At 35.3% G+C, this 21982-nt stretch overlaps 3 protein-coding genes across 5 annotated transcripts; 1 reads left to right on the forward strand and 2 right to left on the reverse strand.

Annotated features, from left to right (window-relative positions):
- Positions 1 to 558: 558 nt before the first annotated feature.
- On the reverse strand, positions 559 to 5864 carry LOC104902716 (F-box/LRR-repeat protein At3g58900). 2 transcript variants are annotated; one of them, XM_010690600.4, is made up of 4 exons: positions 4986 to 5862; positions 3564 to 4802; positions 3217 to 3411; positions 559 to 1370 (listed from the first exon to the last, which is right to left on the reverse strand). In XM_010690600.4, exons 2-4 carry the CDS (start codon positions 4800 to 4802, stop codon positions 1149 to 1151), a joined length of 1656 nt encoding a protein of 551 aa, XP_010688902.1. In that variant the 5' UTR covers positions 4986 to 5862; the 3' UTR covers positions 559 to 1148. The 2 variants fall into 2 exon arrangements, with proteins under 2 accessions (XP_010688902.1, XP_048492216.1); XM_048636259.2 differs by lacking the exon at positions 3217 to 3411 and having other exon boundaries at positions 4986 to 5864.
- Positions 5865 to 9133: 3269 nt separating this feature from the next.
- LOC104902717 (F-box/kelch-repeat protein At3g23880) lies at positions 9134 to 12013 on the reverse strand. Of its 2 annotated transcripts, none has more exons than XM_010690602.4 (2): positions 10632 to 12013; positions 9134 to 10550 (listed from the first exon to the last, which is right to left on the reverse strand). In XM_010690602.4, the coding sequence occupies exon 1, from the start codon at positions 11835 to 11837 to the stop codon at positions 10635 to 10637; it is 1203 nt and encodes a 400-aa protein (XP_010688904.2). In that variant the 5' UTR covers positions 11838 to 12013; the 3' UTR covers positions 9134 to 10550; positions 10632 to 10634. The 2 variants fall into 2 exon arrangements, with proteins under 2 accessions (XP_010688904.2, XP_010688903.2); XM_010690601.4 differs by having other exon boundaries at positions 9134 to 10545; positions 10632 to 12011.
- Positions 12014 to 16266: 4253 nt separating this feature from the next.
- On the forward strand, positions 16267 to 20858 carry LOC104902718 (4-hydroxyphenylpyruvate dioxygenase). The gene is made up of 2 exons (XM_010690603.4): positions 16267 to 17529; positions 20382 to 20858. Exons 1-2 carry the CDS (start codon positions 16412 to 16414, stop codon positions 20566 to 20568), a joined length of 1305 nt encoding a protein of 434 aa, XP_010688905.2. The 5' UTR covers positions 16267 to 16411; the 3' UTR covers positions 20569 to 20858.
- The last annotated feature ends 1124 nt before the right edge of the window (positions 20859 to 21982 follow it).

The raw sequence follows: 21982 nt of genomic DNA on the forward strand, positions 1-21982 counted from the left end.
TAAATAAAAATATATGTAATCTACTGCTTATGTTTTACGTGGACGGTAGGAAGGAAATTAAATTCATGTTTAGCGTATAAAGGGAGTTGAAACTCCCTTTGACAATATCTAAGGAAAAAATTCCAATTCTTTGGATCACTTCATATCCCATTGGCCATTGTACTTTAGTCCACAGTCGATAATATGGTTGTTTTTTTTCCCTGTCGTTTTTACATTTTTAATGTTTCATAATTACGAGATGGGCATTTTACGAGCTAGCTTGGTATGAATTTGGCCAGCCTCAACACAAGACTATTGGTTCACGCATATCTAATGATTGCCCTATGGTTTATAGTCATTAATTATTTTATTAAGTGTCTTCTCTAAGGAATCACCCGCACTAAGATAGAAGATTTAGCTGCTTTCCACATACAATATATATTTTAGCAGATATAATTATATAAATAGAAAACCAAGCCAATCTTGTGGCATGGATTTTACCTCACCCCACTCCACTCCCATCTGGTGTAAGAAGAATTCAACAACAAAAATAATTTTTTTGCAAAATGGAAAAGCGCAAAAAATGACTGAATTTCTTTTTACTATTGAACTTGATCAAGCTACAAACAGAGCAACACAACCAAATTCTGATCAAAACTACTAGAACCTAGGAATGGACAAAGATATGGACAAACTAGAAGACACTTAATAGACTAGACCCAAAAGAACAACTCAAGTATAACTACTAAAACAAGTAACGTCCACTTTTTTTCAGCAAACCAAAATATACTTGGATTATACCCCAATTATTGAGGACTCAAGCCTCAAGAGTCAAGGTGATTGCTCTTGGTATGAGCTGCTGACTTGGGATCTTCAACAAAGTATTGGGAAAAACTTACTGTAATGCGTTACTATACCCATATATCATAATTGCTCACTTAGTAGAGATGCCTGAATCTCAAGATAGTTGTATTACTTTTTCTGAAGCCACACTTGTAAAAGAGAGATCTTCTGAATCTATTCAGTTGACAGGAGAGCCACGCTTTCGGGTGGAGATGACCAACTTGTAACAAGTTCGCAGGCAGAAATACAAACATCCCTAATCAAGCATGGATAGAAGACAACTTGAATAAGGCCAGTCCGTCAAGTTTCGATTTCTAGTCCTTGTATTATTCTTCCACAAAAGATACGGTTTTCCCATCAATCCTTGCGTTACAAAAGAAATGCGCTAGTGCTGTGTTATCACTTTTATTCTCACGCCATATATTGTCTGCATCTCTTTTTTGGCTCTCAAGTAATACTTTGTTGAGGGAGTGGCGCCAACAATTCACATGCAGTGATTTCCAGCACCCACAATTTTCCTTCCTTTTCAGTGGCATCTCATATGTAAACTGGAACAAAAATAGTAGGCAATCACCACAATTAGAATATTATTCGAACAATTCTTTCTAGGTCGGAAATGTTAATTTGCCTCAGAATTTATAAAAAAATTCACAATGATCTTAAAATAAACTTTTGAATAGCGGTATCAAGAAATTTCAACACATAAGCAACTAAAAAACAAGTGATCAGCAAAATGTATGTAATATGATTGAACATTATTATTGTTGCAATTCCAATAATAACAGTTAAAACACGTAAAGCATGGGTCGAGACAACTCATTTTGAGATAATCTTGGCTTAGTTCCAAAGAATAAGCCAGCTTTCACTGACTCATATGGACTCGCCTGGTTGACTTGATTCAGTTGCATCTCTAAACCCATATTGAGATTCTTTGCCTAGTGAACCGATAATAAGAATCATTACTTGATGGTGCTGTGAACTTTAAGGACAAAAATTATGGCTGAGAGTTCCTTAAATGAGCATTTTCTCACCCCAAATCCCACAACCCAAAACTCATGCAAAAGAGACAGGGGCAACCAGTAGGAGCTGTAGCTACTTTACATCAAAATTCATATACATTAACACAAATAAATTTCATCAGTTGCATAGGGAGACAAATGAAGCCATACATCCAAGAAGAGAAGGGTTAGTACAATTAGATTTCATAATTTAAGTGGCGTGCATCATGCATGTTCTCAATCTCCACTTGTCCAAACACGGCTGTAGGAATAAGCGAAAAAAATATATTTCCTTCTATGACCTTTCAAGTGAGAGATGTGGCCATCTAGAATTTGGGAGATATATGCACATGAATTGCCCGATAAGCAGAGCAAATAACACTGTATTGTGAAAAAGTTCAACAGAAGTTACAATCATCTGTTAATTTTCTCGTTCGACTCAAGGTCAGTGCTTCCAAGTCCATATAAGATATGTATATGGTTTATCTGCAAAAATAATTGATCCATTGCAATGCAGTGACAAATTTAATCATGTTATCATTTGATTCAAGACCAGAGGTCCCAAGTCCACATCATTAAGAATCCAAATTTCAGGAAGGAATTAGAGATTTCAATCATCTCACAGCCTACAAAAAACTGTAAGAAAGCGCCAATGTAATCCGATTATAGAGGCGAATAGAAAAATGGGAAATATATGCATCCAGTAATGTTTATGCAGTTGAATAAAATTCACAGAACCAATTACTCTTTTAGCAAAAATAATCCACATAGACTTGCAAGCAAGGTATATAAGTTTAAGTGTCTAAGAACAAGAAACCTTCTGCACCCTTACCCATCCTAGGGCTCAGACTCGGACATTCTGTAGTTTTACAAGAGCCTGGAGGTAAATTAAGTGTGTGAGATTATTTTTCTCTGTCATTTCCCACCTCAATCATCATATAAAATTGTAACTTATGCTGCAATAGTTAAGAATTAAGATGACCCCTCTGGATGGCTTTCCATTCAAATTGTAAAAGATGGAAAGGAACACTTTGTCGGTAAGTAATACGAAACGAAGAAAGTTACACACATCATGCTAAAGTGTAACCAAACAAATTCTTACTGTATTAGTGAGTGATTAAATGTTGGACAGCATCAGCAATCATAAAACTTGTTTGACCTCTCCCTAAACACAAGTTATGCTTATATAGAATAATACAAATTATAACTTCATTAAGAGCAATGTGCGCACAGATAGAGACAAAAGAGACTTGATTGTTATACTGAAATAGAGAAAAAAGAGAGGGGAAAGAAAAGGAACATGCATCACGTAAGATATAAGTATCAAGAGTAACTTGCAAGTGAAAAATCTTCGTTGTTGTTCTACACACATACTATAGGCTTGTGATTTAAGTACCTTGAACACTTTGCAAAATGAAGGCCAGGTGAATGGGTGGTGTATATTTATAGACTCTGGACAGGGAGCAAGCCACAGGAGAGATTCAAGTAATTCAACAGGAGTGTTTTCTGCAGGAACATCTATCAGCAAATGCTTAACACCATACAGGGGTGGGGGATATATCATCCTCACTTCTTCTGGAATTATTATATCCTTCATCGACAAAAATACAAGCACGTCACTAAAGATCGATACCACAATGTAATAAAGTGAAGAAAAATACAGCTAAAGGAAACAGCAAAGAAGTTCTTTTCACAAGATTTCTTATTATATAAAAAAAAATTACAATTAAAAAGCTCAGTTACCTCTTTAGAGCGAACATAAATGTAGAAACGATCACTGTGACTAAGCACTGCAAAGAGCTTAATAAGCCTAACATACCACTGATCAGTGAAGGCGCCTCCTATTAGGTGAATATGTGCATACTTCAACTTGAGAGTATGACCTTTTGACACAAGTGATATGATATCTTGGCCAGTCTCAACGTAGAAGCTGAAAGATTGTAGATTAGGAGTATTGATTTCAGCCTTTTCCAACTTCCTACAACCACAAAGATCCAGATCTACCAAGTGTTTACTTGAAATCTTAACAAACTCCAGATTATGACAATCACGAAATATTAACTTTTCAAGGACAGGAAAGCGATCCAGTAAAAAGAAAATGTCACAGTCCATCAAACGAAATCGATCCAGCTCCAACTTCTTCAAATTCCTACAACCCAGCAGCGCAATATTACAAGACTCCTCATCAAAACTACCACGATACATATAACTGAACTCCAACAAGCTTGGTGCCTTTATCTTGATTGCTTTCAGTTGATCCTTAGACTCAAGAATAACACATACAGTCTCAATTTTTGTAAGACCAGATATTTCGAGTCTTGTCAACCCATAACAGTATCCACAAGTAAACTCTTCAAGATTAGGACAACTTGCAAGTAGTCTCCCCATCACCACCTCATCTAAATAAACATTGGTAAGATCAAGCACCCGCAAACGAGGCAACTGGGTATGTCTCAACGAGGACAAATTCAGCTCGCACTTTTTCAGTCTCAGTTTAGTAATTGAACTAGCATTGAGTACACTCCTAGCCACGCTATATCGAGGACCTTCCCCTCCAATTTCCAAGTCCAAATTCCTGACTTGGCATAGAACAGCGCGACCAAGCCAATGGTCCAAGCGATCCTTCAACTCTAACCCAAAACAAGGTACATACAGCTTAAACTTATCTAGCTTTGTGATCAGCCTAAAAGTAAAAGCTCGATCAAGAAAGTCGTAAAACCTCTCTCTCTTCGCTTTCAAGGCATCATCATCCTTATTAGAACCAGACAATGTATCCTCCCTCAATGAACTACCAATAGACAAGCTACTCAAATCCAAGCTAGGGCGTTTGGCCCACGCCGTCCGCCAACTGTTCGACAAAATGATTGTTCGAACAGCGTCTCTAGTAGACAAAAATGAAAGTATACGATGTTTAAGAGATTCTGGCAAATTGGAGATTCTATCTGAACTTGTTTGTAAATGAACCTTCTTCTCCATTTTCATCTAACACCAATTTTAAGGGTTTCAGATTGTGTTACAATATAATAGTGTAACTGTGTAAGCAATATTCTACTGCGCATCAACTATCAAATGACATGCCATGAAAATTGTAAATGAAACAAAGAACTTAATATGGAATTGATAATTGAAGAGAAATTGCAGTACAGTAATAAAATTAGGGTTTACCTGAGAAATTGAAGAAAGTTGAGCATGCAATTAAAAAAAACCCTCAAAACTGAAAACTAACGACTACTTCATCGCCTTTTTAGAGAGAGAATTATTATTGCAATTATCATACTCTCTTACATTTACAGCTCTTCTATGTATAGATTGAGCTCAACTGAATACAAGCTAAACAGAATTCTGTTATGAAAGAATTCTGTTATAGCAATTTTGTAACAGTTTTTCCCGCCTAACTGGAATAGATGTATTTCCTTCTCTAACATCCTCTGATCACTTGGATGACAAAGCCGGCAAGTGTTAATATACAAGGTCTATTCTTTTATTTTATTTTATTTGGCAGGAGGGTCTATTCCTGAAAATTATACTAGTCTTATATTCAAGCAATGCATGCGAAAATAGGTAGAATATTAACAAAGATTTCTAATTACAGCTAATAAATTAGGGATTTTAAATTTTATTAATCTATTTATCCGGCTAAATCAGGGATTTTTAAATTTTTTTCAAATTAGTTGTGAGGGAGATAACTGTTGTAAATTTTCACTAATCTTTTTTTTGTTGTGTCTTTTTTGTTTTTTTAATTAATTAGGTAGTTACATCTTTTTTTATTTACTTTCTTTTTTCTATTTTTTCCTGTCCTAACTCTATTGCCTTGTATAATAGAGATGCATGCGTGTGAAGTCGAATGATGAACGGATGATGATAATCCTTTGCAATTTACTAGATAAGTCTTTTTTCCTAAGTAATTTTTATTTTTATTTTTAAATTAATAGAATGATAGGTGTTGTAGTTTTTTTGTTTCTCGTTAGAGGTATATTGGTAAAATAGTATGGACACCAATTCTCATATAAGATTCATTAAAACTAAAATATTACATTTTGATGATTCCAAAATTTTCTCAACTTCTTTGTTTGGATTCTAGTTTTTTTATGGGATCAATTCTAAATCTTCTAATCAATTAAAAATTTTATGTTTTTAAAGTACTATCTTTGTTTTGTTTTTAAAACAATTTCATTTTGACAATTTGTTAGTGATGTTTACCAATTTACAATTTTTAATTCTCAAAAAAAAATTATTTTTTTTATTTAACATTAAAATTTTCATCTAACACCTACGTCCAGTTAGTTCTAGAGTACGTGTCTTTCTCTCTCTACGCTCCCCAACATAAAACCCTTGGAGAACTCTTCAAAGACCAGCCGCTCCAGCAGGCTTGCTGGTGGTTGACCTCGCTCACGGTTGCTGGCGAGCCTGTCTTCCCTGCTTTTCGTTTTCCTTTCCTGTTTCGTAATTCGTGTTTCCCCCTCCCCTGTTTCAGTACTTAGATTAGGTTTTCCCCACCCCTTCCCCTGTGTTCGAGTCTGTCGGGACACTTCGCCACCGCCTTGCGGGTACTTGTGAAGTGGCTCGTCACGGGCAAGTTTTTCCTTCCCTCTCCCCTTCGTGTTTGTAGGGCTCCCCTTCCCCACCCCCTATTATGCTTCATCGTCGGTCTTCCCCTTCCCCCCTCCCCAAGTTTCATGCGTCGGCTTCCCTCCCCCCTCCCCTGGTATGCTACTCAGTTAGTGGGTTTTCAATCTTAACGTTTGTGTCTTACCTTTCCCCTTCCCGCGTTTGGTCGAGTCTCCAAATTTAGGGTTCGGTATTACGAACCTAGTTATGTATGTTTTCGTTATTTTCATGTTTGTTATCTTGAGATCCCGATGGCTAGGGATGGGCATGGGTCCAGGACCCTACCCAGACCCTGTTGGACCCGACCCTAATTTAAGGGTCTGGGTCCAACTTTTTCAGACCCTAAGGGTCCGGGTCCGGGTCTTAAAGTTTTGGACCCAGACCCGACCCTTAGACCCTAAACTTATGTAATATATACATTTTAACTCTTTTTTTGAAAAAATAAACTGATTTTCTAAAAGACTAAAACCTAAACTAAAACACCATTTTAAACTCTTATGTAAGTTGTGTTCATTTCGTTTTTTTTTCAGTTTGTATGTTTGTATTTTTATTTCGTTTTTTTTCTGTTTATATGTTTGTGAATTGTGTTTGTTTCGTTTTTTTTTTCAGTTTATAAGTTTGTGTTTGTGTTTGTTTCGTTTTTTTAATTTATATGGTTGTGTTTGTTTCATGCGATTTTTTGTGTTTGTTTCATGCGAATTTTAGATGATTATTGATATTAATAATGTTGAAAATTTAGCAAAATAAAAAATTTAGACCTGGACCCTCCAGACCCTAAGGGTCCGGGTCAGGGTCCAATTTTTTCAGACCCTTAGGGTCCGGGTCCGGGTCTGGGTCTGCAAAAATATTTAGGGTCCGAGTCTAGGTTCCAGCTGGACCCGACCCAGACCCTACCCTTGCCCATCCCTACCGATGGCCCTTGCCTTTTTGTGACTGGTAGTGCTAGGGTGTTCGTTAGTAGTGATCGGTGGGCAGTTCAAGGCTCTTGGTTTCCTATGACAAAGGAAGATCTAGGCAGCCTAGTAGGTAGAGCCAATAATCCTGGAGTTAGGCATGAGGTTTTTGCCACTTTAGGAATTCAGGTGTTGGTTAAGATGAGAGGAAATCCTCTCTTAAGATCTGTTGTGCTTTGGTCTTATGGGTTTGGGATTGTCAGTTTGGATCTTAGGATCCGTCAGTTGGGCGATGTTCTTCGATCTAACTCGCTCCATATTCTCGTGATGGCTTCAGGCTCAATAATAATAATAATAATAATAATAATAATAATAATAATAATAATAATAATAATAATAATAATAATAATAATAATAATAATAATAATAATAATAATAATAATAATATAATAATAATAATAATAATATAATAATAATAATAATAATAATAATAATAATAATAATAATAATAATAATAATAATAATAATAATAATAATAATAATAATAATAATAATAATAATAATAATAATATAATAATAATAATAATAATAATAATAATAATAATAATAATAATAATAATAATAATAATAATAATAATAATAATAATAAATAATAATAATAATAATAATAATAATAATAATAATAATAATAATAATAATAATAATAATAATAATAATAATAATAATAATAATAATAATAATAATAATAATAATAATATAATAATAATAATAATAATAATAATAATAATAATAATAATAATAATATAATAATAATAATAATAATAATAATAATAATAATAATAATAATAATAATAATAATAATAATAATAATAATAATAATAATAATAATAATAATTAATAATAATAATAATAATAATAATAATAATAATATTTTTATTATTATTATTAGAAAAAAAAATTAAGGATAAGGCCTGAATTTTCCTGATCTGAACTTTTCTGATCTGATATGATATGATTTTTTTTAATCTGATCTTATCTTATTTTTTCTGATCTGGATTTTTCTGACCTGATCTGATTTTTTTCTGATCTAATCTGAATTTTTCTAAACTGATCAAAACTTTTCTGATCTGATGTGCTCAAATCTGAAATAAGCACTAGAGTGCTTAAATAAGTTGAAAAGAAAATCGCCTAAGTTTATGAGTTCCTAGAAAAAAAGAGCATCAGACATCTAAAGAAGAATACTAATTATTGTTAAAAAAAATTTAAAAGGAGAAAAATACTCCCTCTGCTTTTATCTTTCACTTGAAATTATGACACTATTCATACATAAAGTGAATTTTTTCTCAATTTTTTGCAATTTATAACAAAAAATTAAGTCATGTGAGATCTTGTATTCTTGTTTAATTTGTCTCAATTAGTACTTTATTAATATCAATCGTTATAATTTTGACTAATATATAATAAAAGATATTTATTTTCAAAGAAGCACATCTATACTAATATATTAAAAGGCGTGTCTAAGCCAGAAACGGTGCCACGTGGCGCTCTCCCTAAGGGAGTTTTACTCCATGTAATCCACAACAATAAAAAAAATATTAGAAATTGCATAGTGTAAGATTTGATCCCGAAACCTCAAGAACATACACTAAAGTCTTAACCACTAGACCAAATAATATTTAGTGTTATCACCTTAAATTATAATATTAATAAATGAAAATTTTCCTTACCCGGGGCATAGCCCGAGCCTAAACACTAGTTAGCCATTAAAAGATGCGCACGGAAAAATGAGAATGATAAAAAAAAGAGAGTACAAAGTCACTAACTTATCTCTTCTATATATATTAACAGTTTAACACCTTCTTTTTTAAAAAAAGGAACTAGTTCTTTAAACTAAAAGTGCTGATAAAGCAGCCAAATTACAAAGCAAAAGCTTGGTGTAAACCGAAGCCCAATGAAGCCAAATAATCGTAAAGCAATTAACATACCTACATTAGTCCACAAATAACAAAACATGGCCCTAAGCCAAACTCCCATTCTTTCTATCCTTTTCACAGGCTTCCTTAGCACACTCACGGCCCGTTTGGTAGTTGGTAATAAATGGTGGTAATGTGAATGAATTTGTGTCTAAATTTGTGAAAAATATCATTGTCCATTCGCATGGTAATGCTAATTTATCCTAAAGTGTCCACTTTCCTTCTTGAATTTTCATCCCATCCAATACCACCTTGTAGGTGGTAATGAGTGGTAATGAAAATTGCTTCCTTTTGGAGACAAAAACACAAGTTTAGGGGTGAGATTGCTTGCCCATGGAGAAAAAATGCATCCCCATGGATATTTTAAAGGTGCTTCCCTAATAAAATTACATTTAAAATTCATTCCATTACCGCAATTTATTAACGACTACCAAACGGGCCGTCAGGGGACAACCATCAACCATGTGAAGCTTTTTTATCTCATTAGCAAAGCTCGCTACGCTATGGGCAACCGCATTAGCTTCCCTGTTAACATGAAGAAGATCCACTTCCCAGCTTCCTCTAATGAGAGCACAAACATCCTTGATAATGGCCACAAATTCATGAGTAAAATGACTTTCAGCGTTTTCCAACATAAGTTTAATAGCAAAGCACTTATTTCCATCTCTAACTTCAATATACTAGTAATATCAACATGACATACAAATGTTCACAAATCACAATGACTTAGCTTGGTAAGGAACTTAACCAAACGGTCATACCACTTGTTACTTTCTGTACCAAGTTCTAGTCTTCTACATAAACGCTATCTTTAGTCAGCTTCCATGTGAAAGAATTTAAGATTAAGAGCATCCACTTCAATCTGTTCCAAATCACTGAAAACCGATATTATGCACAAGAAAGCTCATGAAGATTTTGTCTTACATTTCCCAAACTCTAAAACCCAAAAACTCATGGAATTTCGGGTATCTGATCTTTGTATTTCTCTACTATGATTGTCTATTAACTTCTTCCACTTTGTGGATCTATAAAATCTTAAAAATAAAATGCACACAATCACAACCATGATTATGGTACTTTGATTCTTACATATTTTTCCCAATGAAATAACAAAAGCATTCCATGTTTCCAATTGTTAGGATTTGCATTTCTCAGTTTTCTTGTTTTCGCTTTTGATTTCCGGTGCAACATAGCTAGTTAGCTACAACCTCAAGTAGATGCTTTGGGAAATTAGCAATAGCCTCTATCAACCTGTACTGAAATAGATGCTTCTGATAAATTAAAAACAGCTTTACAATCTCATTAACTCAACAACTACAAAGGAGATATGATCATACCTCTTAATCCAATTCCTCCTCATCAGACATTGTTGTTCCATATGGTGAAATGAGACTCTCAATGTAGTTCCCTGTTTTCACCATTGGACTAAAATTGAAGTCTCCTCGAACACGTTCCAAAGCCTCCTTACATACATCAACCAACTTAAGCTGATCAGAATGCCGAACCAAACACTTCCCTGTTTCAGAAAAGTTTATAAGAGAAACATTCCTCAAATTGACAGTGAACGATTTCTTCCAAGAACTCCAATCATCATGTTTCTTCAACACCCAAAAATCGGAAGCTTCATCATCCTTGTGCCCGAACAATGCTAAGCACCCATCCAACCGATACAAATCCATCCCCAAGTATACACAACTGGACCAAATCATCATTGGATATACTTCCAATTTCTCACTCACAAAGTTAAATCCAACAATACTTTCACTGCTAGGATTAGGAGGCCAAAACAAAGTATCATCAATCCACACTGAGTTCAACAACAAATGATTGCCAACATCCTCATCTAACCCATTAATCGATCTCCACCTCCCCTCCTTCCACGAAAACACGAAAAATGCAGGAAACTGATCCGTTTTACTCCCAAACGACGAAAAAATCTTGTAGTCATCAATAGACGATACATAACCAAATCCGTATGCCAACGCAAACATTACACCACCAGGATTACTGATATCGCGGCATTTGCGAGTAGCAGGATTCCAAAGACAGAAACAACTAGTTCTGTCTTTTTGATAAGTGAAACATACAAGGCCATTACAACAACCTACTAAAGTTGGAAACATAAAACTAACACTTACATCTATTCCAACCAATTCATTTACACTACTACTTTCATTGTAGCGTAACAAGTAGAAGAAGTGATCCCAATCACAAAACAAGTTTGATCGAGGATTAATAAGAAAAAACTGATCAAGTAAATAAGCAAATTTCAGGTGTGATTTTGCAAAAGTATAACTAGAGATAGCATGATTCCATTGTTTAGAAACTAATTTGAAGGTGATTAGATGTTTTACCGGAAGTCGCGGTAGAATTTCCTCCATCAAAATGTGGTCTGGAAGAGTTGGTGTAATAGTTTGCAACAAAACGTTGTCATTAGCATGATCATTTCTTGATTTTGTCTTATTTCGGAAGAGATTTAGAGCTCGGATTATTTTCATTGAAATTGATGATGATGATGATGATGATGATGATGATGATGGCATGATTATGAATTAGTACTGTTTAGCGAAGAAGAGTATGATTAAAGAGGAGCTAGAAAATACAAGAAGATTGGATAATACAGAGGAGAAAAAAACCAATGTCGAGTTGAATGTTGGAGATATGAGTTGACTCAGTCAAGACTAATGAGCTGGAAAATTGATGTATGATTAAATTCGAATCTTTTTAAGTGAGAGTGTCTGGGGATGATTATCTTCTTATGTTTGCAGAATCGATATACTATCTCTGTTTTTTAGTTGACCCGTTTTCCTTAAACACACATGTCAATACACTTTTTTATACTTTTATATCTCTAATCATCAACAAGCAAAAATTACAAAAAGTTGATAGTATAAAAATATATGTTAAGACGAATCTAACAAGATCCACATGACTATATTTTTCATTAAATACAAATCACAAAAAATAGGCAAAATTACATATATATATAGCGTTAAAAGTCAAAATGGATCATTAAAAAAAGGGAAAAAGTATTTAAGCAACGAAAGCGTTGTTCAATAAACTCGTATATCATTCAAAGAGAGTGACGCTTGCGTGATGAAATGACTAATGAGCCACTCTATTACACAATCTAAATGTCATCTTTTAAGAGTTAAGACTTGAGTGATCGTGTGAAGTCGCGGTCCCTTGGTTGGCATGTTGATTACCCTACGACAAATAGATAATTAGGTTCCTCACTTAAGTAAGATCTTTTTTTTTTTTGACAACAAGGAAAAATGCAAATAGCTAAAAAACGTAAAAGGAACAACAAACAACAAAAACCAAAACAAGAAAAACCGTAAACCCCAGCCCCTCAACCGTAATCTATCTGATGGTGCCTACACCATAGGGCGAGCTGCTGCGCTTCTGCTATCTGTGCATTAGAAACCCTGACGACTTGACACATGGTGAAGGACAAGGCCAGATTTTTGATAGCTTCTATTGTCCATTTGATGGATATTTCCCCATAATCTCTCGATCAAAGAATTTGAAGGAGTTGACACGACGTTGTGAAGATGGTCAGATTCGTGTACCCAGCTTGTCGGGCCCAGGAGAGAGCTTTACGACAAGCCATAGCCTCGGCAGCTACTGCCGAAGAAGCATATGAAAAACCACCATATTCCCTTTGGTTGATTACAAGTGCCGAAGAAAGAACCCAGGCAAAGCCCGTCGATAGCTTATACTTATCCCACGCGGCATGAATTTGTATCGTGATAGGACTCTCCCCCCAAGATTGTTGCCCAATGTGCACGAGGTTGAAGCCTAGAGGAGTAGTTGGGTCCCTAGGGTTCCTAGAAGGTTCACTCCTTTCCGCTATGAAGACGGCGTGTTCCTGGTCACTTTTAAGGAGGAGAATCTGGATTGAGTTCAGAGATGGCCGAATTTGACGAAAAACCTCCAAGAAAAACCTGCAAATACACTAACATTGAACTCTGCCCCCACCAGGACATGTTCCAAGAACAAGATCAGTGAAACGGAGTACACTCTTTTTGGTGGCTTAAATAGTTAAAACACTATTAAGTTGTCGATTAAAATATTACAACAAGCGGTACAAACATAAATTAAATCTATTTAAACAAATAAATTTCAAATCATAAAAATCAAAATACTTCACAATCAAGAAGGTATTTTTCCCCTATCCATAATATCAAGAACTTGTAATGTACCTAACATTAGTATTTATATGTGGGTATATGCAAAAGTTACTTAAATATTCAATTAAATTCTCGTACAATTCCCTTTAATATTCGATGTATAAGTTTTCATATGCTTATGACTTAGTACCATAATCCAAAATAAAATTTCAAGTACACTTTGCGAAAAGAATTCTCTTTAATTTTCACAAAAACCTTTTCTTAAAACACACACACACATACATAATAGGGGAAGAGAACACGAATAGAGAGGGGCGTAAGCCATGTCTCTAGACATTTGAGGGACGTCTCCCCACCTTTCATATTCTGCTTGCAAGACTTTTAGGTCATGACCCTAGACAAAGGAGCAATATTCACTCCATAACGCATAATGAGCAACTTGCTCTACAAATAATGTTCACTTTCTTTATAAAACAAAACTAAAACATAATACTTGTTTCCTTAATAGCACAAACATATACTTTTCAAACTTATATCCTTGATTTCAAATATCGTATTACATATTTAATTCTCGGAAGTATATAACAACTTAAAACTTTCTTTGCAATTTATAAAAGAACTGAATTAGTAATCAAATCACACATTCAACATTCTTGAATCTTAATACTTTTATTTCAACTCCAGCTCAAATTTTAAAATAATCTTGCTTACCACAAATGTCTTAAAAGAGAATAATCTGCATAAAACGTATTTAAATCAAATGTCTTCTGCAGTCACAACCCATAACATAATCCAAATGTAATATATATTTCTTAAAGATTTTATAAGTTGCCTAAATGTTTCCGACACCAAACACCAAGTGCGGATAACCTGCAATATTCTATCTTCATAACCTATAATTATAAGTTGCCTAAGTGTTCGTGGGATGTGGTGATTGGCGGATGAGAGAGGGAAGAGGAGGAGGTTTAAGAGAGAGGAGAGAGATAGGAAAGGAGGGAGATTAGGGTTTCAACCATGTGTGAGAGGGAGGAGTATAGAGGAGAGAGAGGGGAAAAAGGAGGGAGATTAGGGTTTTAGAGTTATGAGGGAGGAGAGAGAGTTTAGATTTATGAGAGGAAAGGAAGCGCACGTTTTGGGCCTGGGCCATTGAAAAGAGGCGTGCATTTTTGGGATTTTTTTTGGGTGAAATATAACCATTTTTCTGATGCGGTCCACCAACCGCATCAGATTTTTAAAAATCGCAGCGGTTTATTTAATCTGATGCGGTCCACAAGAGGACCGCGTCAGATTGTTCTGCCAACTTTCCCTCCCATTTTTTGGTTGATTTTCGGATGCGATTTTACAAAAACCGCATCTATTACTAAGTGACATATAAGGTTTTTTCCACTATTGTTAATTAGTTTCATGTATAGGCCCACTGTTTAGGTTAGTTAGTAGGGTACTATATAAACTCTATAATTAACTTCTGGCTCCATATGCTCTTTGTATTCTCTATCCTAAACCTAATAAAAATATATTCACCCTTTTGTGTCTACATAGCTAGTGAGCACATTGTTAGTGAAACACGTTAAATTCTTGTGTCAATAATTCATTAATTATTTGGTTCGTTGATTGCATTTGTCACAATAGGAGGTAAGGATGGCAAAATGAGAACAGGGATAAAGAAAAAAGAATAGGGGTGTAAAGATACTTATCAGAGTGATAGAAGAATATTTTGTGGAGATGAGTAACCTGCTAGATGTGTCATTACTCGTAAGCCCTCGTCCTTATAAAATCCCAACAAAAAAACATTATACAAAGCACCCCATTATAAAACTAAATGACTAAATCCCACCCTAGTTTTACTTACTATAACCCAAAATAATACGATAGGTCGGTCCCATCTCTATTATATACTCCATCCATTACCTCCATTCCCTCTCTCAATCTCTCTCATCTCTTTCACCACTTTCACATCAGAGGGAAAAATGTTCGAAAAGTGAAAAAACTCCATAAATCTAAAATTCACGAGTGAAAAAAAAACTAATTATTGATCATGTTAATTAATATAGGCTTAGCTTAATTGATTTAGAAATGAACCTGATCAGTCAAGAGTAGAGCCGTTGATGAAAATAAATTGATCCAGTTCACCACCGGATCAGTTAACAGTTAAGTGATTCAGTTAGGTACACAAAATCAATTATTTAAGTTAACTGATCTAGTTTTGCAACTCTCGTCAGATCAGTTAACCCCAATTTGAATAAAAAAAATCACATTAACATCAGCGAGTTGCATTAATTCACTAACGAAATTAACAATTGTAAAGGGATCAATCCTTGCTAGACCAAACCAATTGTTATGTGCTCCAACCCCACTGGTCCTCGCTAGACCAAACCAATGGGTAGAGACGTAGAGTCCCTAAGACAAACCCATGACTTATTGCTATATTATGGGATTATGACCTGACCCATCCTTAAAAAAATCGAGTTAGACCGACCCTTAACATGCCCCAACCGGCCAACCCACTAACAATTACAATCAATCCGTAATACCAACCCAACCCAAATCCAACCCTGCCCATCAGACACGCTACTCACAAGTCACAAGTCACCACCAAAGAAGCAAAAAGACCAAACCAAAGTCACATAAATCATTAAATCCCAAAGTTAAAGCTGTAACGTTCACGTAATTCAATTCTCCAACTTTAACTTCTTCATCTTTTCTATGTTCAATAGTCAATACCACGGTAAAGTTAACGTTGAAAATTGAAATCCATACATTTGTAGACTTTGTAGTCATACTTGTCAATCTTACCCCTTCACAGATTGATCTTCCACCTCATACTTCTCACTTCTCCTCCAAAAAAACATTAAATTACTTCCTCACTCAAAACTCAACCCCTCTCCTCATTCCCTCCCTCAAATTTGACAATTTCTATGTGCTCCACCCTTCTTCAGTAATCTTTCTTCACCACGCCATTTCCATTTTCTCTCTCCTCCAAATCCATGGGAACTCTCAATCCACAACCACAAACCTCACCTTCACAATTCAAGCTCGTTGGCTACTCCAACTTCATCCGCGTCAACCCACTCTCCGACCTTTTCCCCGTCAAACGCTTCCACCACGTCGAGTTCTGGTGCGGCGACGCCACCAACATCTCTCGTCGTTTCTCATGGGGTCTCGGCATGCCCATCGTCGCAAAATCCGATCTCTCCACTGGTAACTCCGTCCATGCTTCTTATCTCCTTCGTTCAGGCGAACTTCGTTTCCTCTTCACTTCCCCTTACTCTCCTTCTCTCTCCACCCCTTCTTCCGCCACCATCCCCACCTTCTCTTTCTCTCTCTTCACCTCCTTCCTCACCTCCCATGGCCTCGCTGTCCGCGCCGTCGCTGTTGAAGTCCAAGACGCTGAAGCCGCCTTTCATATTAGTGTCTCCAATGGAGCTTCCCCAGTTTCTCCACCAATACGCCTTGATGATGGGGTTGTTTTATCAGAGGTTCACTTATATGGCGACGTTGTTCTACGCTATGTTAGTACTGGTTCTGTTGTTGATGGAAATTTTCTACCTGGGTTTGAGGAAATGTTAGGGGAATCATCGTTTCAAGAGCTTGATTTCGGGTTAAGGAGATTAGACCATGCTGTAGGGAATGTACCTGAGCTTGCTCCTGCGATTGAGTATGTTAAGAAGTTTACTGGGTTTCATGAGTTTGCTGAGTTTACTACTGAGGATGTTGGGACGAGTGAGAGTGGGTTGAATTCAGCTGTTGTGGCGAATAATGATGAAACTGTTTTGTTTCCTATGAATGAGCCAGTATATGGGACGAAGAGGAAGAGTCAGATACAAACTTATTTGGAGCATAATGAGGGTGCTGGGGTTCAGCATTTGGCATTGATGAGTGAAGATATATTTTGGACTCTAAGGGAGATGAGGAAGAGAAGTGGACTTGGTGGGTTTGAGTTTATGCCGTCGCCGCCTCCGACGTATTACCGGAACCTTAGGAATCGAGCTGCTGATGTTTTGAGTGAGGAGCAGATGAAAGAATGTGAGGAATTGGGGATTTTGGTGGATAAGGATGATCAGGGTACTTTGCTTCAGATCTTCACTAAGCCTATTGGAGACAGGTAGTATTTCAATTAGTCACCTTGCAGTCATTTGTTTGCTTGATTAGATATTGCTGCTTGACTTTAAGTTACTAATATTAGTAGTTTTAGGAATTGTTTATATAAGTTGTTGAAGAAGTAGGTGAAAATGAAAGTTTTAAGGAGTATTAGTTCTAAATTTAGTTGGTTCTTGATTGTATTTGATAGTGATCTTGTGAGAATTGGTCAACCTCAAAAATTAATCAGTGTCGATAATGATCACTATTAAACTAAATTTGTTAATATGCTTTGTGTTTTTTATAGGGTTTTAACATGTTATCCATTTCAATGTAATTTGGAAGTTTAGTTTATATGATTCCCACCTTTGCATTTTGACCATGTTAGCTAGAATCTTATTGGCAAGAGGTTTTTCTATTCATATACACCCATTGTTTTAGCAAGAAGTAGTTTAGCCAGATGCATTGGCAGTATTTTGAAATAATTTTCCTTGTTCATAAAGAAAAGAGGGATGATGCATCACTCATAGTGATAGGATGTCAATGCAAAATGTGGTTGCTATGGTTCTTCGTTTTGTTTTCCACATACCCGTGCTATCTATTATGACATAATCTGATTTTAGCTTATATGATGTCCAACATTGCTATTATGCATTCTAGCTAGCATTTGAATTTATTTACTCATGTAAAATTATTTTAGCAAGGAATGGTTAGGAGAAACAGAAAAGGAACAGAGAACCAAGCCAGACAGAATTTTTTTTACAGAAACCCCATAGTATATTAGATGCTCTACTAAGAAACACTTAGTTTAATGTTTTATGGGTGATGTAGAACCAGTCACAATTGCGAAAAATCCATACCCACCTCCTTTCTCTTGCCTTCACTTGGAGGCGAAAAATCCACCACCCTTCGTGCACCCTCACGCTCTTCCAGCATCAAAAACAAGCTGGCAAGAGGGAGTAAAAAGCCCCAGCACCCTCTCTTGAAACTCGAGTGCATTAGTCACCAAATTCCTTTCCAAACTTCTGCAGAATTCTCACTACCAACTGGATCTGGATGTAAAACCATCACAATAAAGCAATGGGTCAGATGAGATCTGATTTCTAAAACTCCATATTTGATCCACTTCTATTCATTCTCAGAATTTCTTAAGATATATTAGAATTCTAATTTTATGTCTTGGATTCAAATCACATAATATTTTTCTCGATTGAGATGGAAATAGGTTCTGATTTAGACGATGTTACTAGTTAAAATCACAAAAAAATCGTAGTTTTAAATTGATTTTTACTACCTTAAATTACAATATTTTATTGATTCTACATAATGTATATTCGATCTATCACCTGTGATAGAAATTGTCATTGGATCCAGGTTGGAATCTTTGGATCTCTTACATAAGCTCCACCTATAAGATTCTGATGAAAATTTTCATTTTTTCAGATTTAGATTGGCTTTTTTTTCTTCTGTTGAGCTGAACATGGATTGACTTGCCATCCCTAGTCACAAATCGACCCTATCGTGGTGGGATTTAGACAGTAAGGTTTAGCCAAATTTGACTATTAGAGTTGAGTTTCAACCATTTGAAGTTCACAGCAAAAAAGGTTGGTGATTCTCATTGGCAGTAAAGAGATGACGTAGTGGTTCATGAGAGAAAGGAGATTAAGAAGAGAGAGAAGGGAGGTTGGGGGGGGGGTCGAGGGCAATGGTACTATATGCTTGTTATGTGAATAAACTATAAAGAACCAGTGCATATTGGGCACTTACATATTCTGTGTACTACAGGCTCAGGCTCAGGCTCAGACTTGAGGCTTAAATATGAAGTTTTTGTAAATTAAGGATATTGATGGCTACCTTTGTCTTGAGTGTTGTACATAACGAGAGAGTGACTGGAGTTCATTGTAATAACTTATAAATGCCCTATGGGAACTGAGAAACATGATGCTGAAACTTTAGTTAGCAAAGATGTACCCAGTATAGCCCCTTGTTCAAAGGCCAAACCACTAAAACAGCCCATGCGATGATCCACACTAGAATTTTAGTTCATACCGATCTGTTGTCTAACCATTACTTTGAATGTCGTATTGGCTGCTTTCGTGATAATTACTTGTCCGAGTGGTTGTGTACTGTCCTGTCTTTCTGTGGAACTTGATTCTTCGGGTCCTCATTATTGGCCTTTACTGCAATACCTAGTCTTAGGAATGCTTATAAACACCCTTTTGAGATTCATTACTAACATTCTTTTCCTTATGCATGCATTATTTGGCTATGTTGCAAAATTAGTGGATCTTTTGAAAGGCAATATGTGCTCAATTTGAATCTTACTTTTTAAGCAAGTAGTCTAAAACTCTAATTGAGAAGGGAAGGAAGAGACCTTATTGAATTATTGTGCTCTGGCTACATGAGTACAGGAATCATCTCATTTGCAGTGCTTTATTGAAGCCATATAAATGAGTTGCCTGATGTCTCACTTTAATAGATTGATACATATGCAAGTATCTACTTGTTGATCATTTAGCTGGATCTGTAAACTGCGCCCATCTACAAGAGGTGGGTAGCTATTCAAAAGCTGGATCTGTAAACTGCAGTTATCACCTTTGCTAACATCCTTGAAAGTTGAATGTTTTTCTCTTTATGTAAGAATTAAGCTTTTTAGGAACTCAAATAAATTTCATTTGAAGGCCATAGCCTGTTTAGGAACTCAACATCTTGGTCATTGAAATCTTGCTGGACTTGAACCACTTTTGCACTTGAGGTAATGTTTGCCTAGTGGGTGTATGAGTCACCAATTTTAAACTGTTGCAGCTGTAGCTAGCCTTTCTCTTTATAAGCAAAGGCTGTTGCATTAGTTTTAACATCCTGTCTTAATGTGATCAGGCCAACTATGTTCATTGAGATTATCCAAAGAATCGGATGCATGATGAAAGATGAAGAAGGCAAGGTGTACCAAAAGGGCGGTTGCGGAGGATTTGGAAAGGGAAACTTTTCAGAGCTCTTTAAATCGATCGAGGAGTATGAGAAGACACTCGAACGCAAACCCATTGCAGATACAAATGCTACATGATGAGTTACAATTTCGATCGACCAAGTACATACATAATACATTACAAAATGTATCAAGTGTAATGATCTTTGTTTATCAACTATACAGAATGTGTCACATATATTGATCATTATCATGTATGTGAATGAAAAAATTGACAGTTATGAAAAGCCAATGATACAACCACAAGTGAAAAGTAGCTAGCCAGGTGAAGAAGAAACGAAAAAGTGCTAGGAAATATATGTACTATATATATACTTATAAAGAGCATCTAAATTGTGCTGCAAGTATATGAAGTACATTTTCTCTAATATCTCTGTCTTCTCTCTATTTCTTTTGAGGGAACCTTCTCTCTATTTCAGTACTTTGGTAAATTCCAGATTTTTGAGCAGAAGCTCGTTAGAGTGGTAGTACAATATTATACGAGACAAACTATCAATGACGAAATTTGGTAAAATAGTATAAATGCATATTTGATTGTTGCAAAGAATTGGAAAAGCTAAATTTAGTAAATATGTTTGAATTTCTCAATTATATGCTTAATATGTTCCCATATATTTTCAAAATAATAACAAACCAAACAAGTGATAAGTTGAAAATATTCATACAGGTCCATAATTTACTTGGTTTGTCTTGTAAAAAACCGTCTACTTTTAAATTAAAATTAGGTAATGGTAACTCCAAACATTCTTTTCCTCAAATATTCATAATAATTTGGTTTCCAAACATTATGCTGATTTCTCTCACGTGGCGTGCAATGCTGATTATTGATTAAAAAGAGAATTAGTCCAATAGTGACTAGGTTAATTTCTTTCGGTGACTAGTTTAATAATTTAGTGACTAGGTCTACTTTTATATATATTAAAATTAGATGATCTTTCTTAATAATATTTGAATCTACTTTTGTTTTTCTTGTTATTTACTTTTCCTCAAATATTCATAATAATTTGGTTTCCAAACATTCTGCTGATTTCTCTCACGTGGCGTGCAATGCTGATTATTGATTAATTCACTTAGCAAAGAATAAAGATCTCTCAGCAAATCTTCTTTGTCTTTATGACAATCACTTGGCCCTTTTTTTTTTCCTGAAATCAAAATTTACATAAATAAAAGAAGTTTACAGTAAGGCAGATTGAGGTAACACTCAAAATATCTTACTACCTCCGTTCCAAAATAATATAGTACCCATTTCATTTTGCACAGTCTCCAAGACATACCTTTGACCTACGATATCTTCTATTTCTTATTAGTAAAAAAATATAAAAAGTTGATATTACGAATTTATACATTGAGACGAATCTAACAAGGCCCCTCATAAATATGTTTTTTTGTATACATTAGTAAAAATATTTGATCAAAGAATTTAAAATTTGACTCCCAAAATAGAAATAGGAACCATATTTTGGGACAGAGGGAGTACAAAAAATACTACACT

This window comes from Beta vulgaris, chromosome 9 (assembly GCF_026745355.1).
Source record: "Beta vulgaris subsp. vulgaris cultivar EL10 chromosome 9, EL10.2, whole genome shotgun sequence".
Taxonomy (NCBI): Eukaryota; Viridiplantae; Streptophyta; class Magnoliopsida; order Caryophyllales; family Amaranthaceae; genus Beta; species Beta vulgaris.

Bases quoted from the DNA above. Each gene is read 5' to 3' on its own strand.
- LOC104902716 (XM_010690600.4), bottom strand. From the start codon at position 4,802: ATGAAAATGGAGAAGAAGGTTCATTTACAAACAAGTTCAGATAGAATC. The intron at 3,412-3,563 runs GTAACTGAGCTT...TTGTCGATGAAG, and splicing joins TTTATGTTCGCTCTAAAGAG to GATATAATAATTCCAGAAGA. The intron at 1,371-3,216 runs GTACTTAAATCA...TTTTTGTTCCAG, and splicing joins CATTTTGCAAAGTGTTCAAG to TTTACATATGAGATGCCACT.
- LOC104902717 (XM_010690602.4), bottom strand. From the start codon at position 11,837: ATGCCATCATCATCATCATCATCATCATCATCATCATCAATTTCAATG.
- LOC104902718 (XM_010690603.4), top strand. From the start codon at position 16,412: ATGGGAACTCTCAATCCACAACCACAAACCTCACCTTCACAATTCAAG. The intron at 17,530-20,381 runs GTAGTATTTCAA...TAATGTGATCAG, and splicing joins ACTAAGCCTATTGGAGACAG to GCCAACTATGTTCATTGAGA.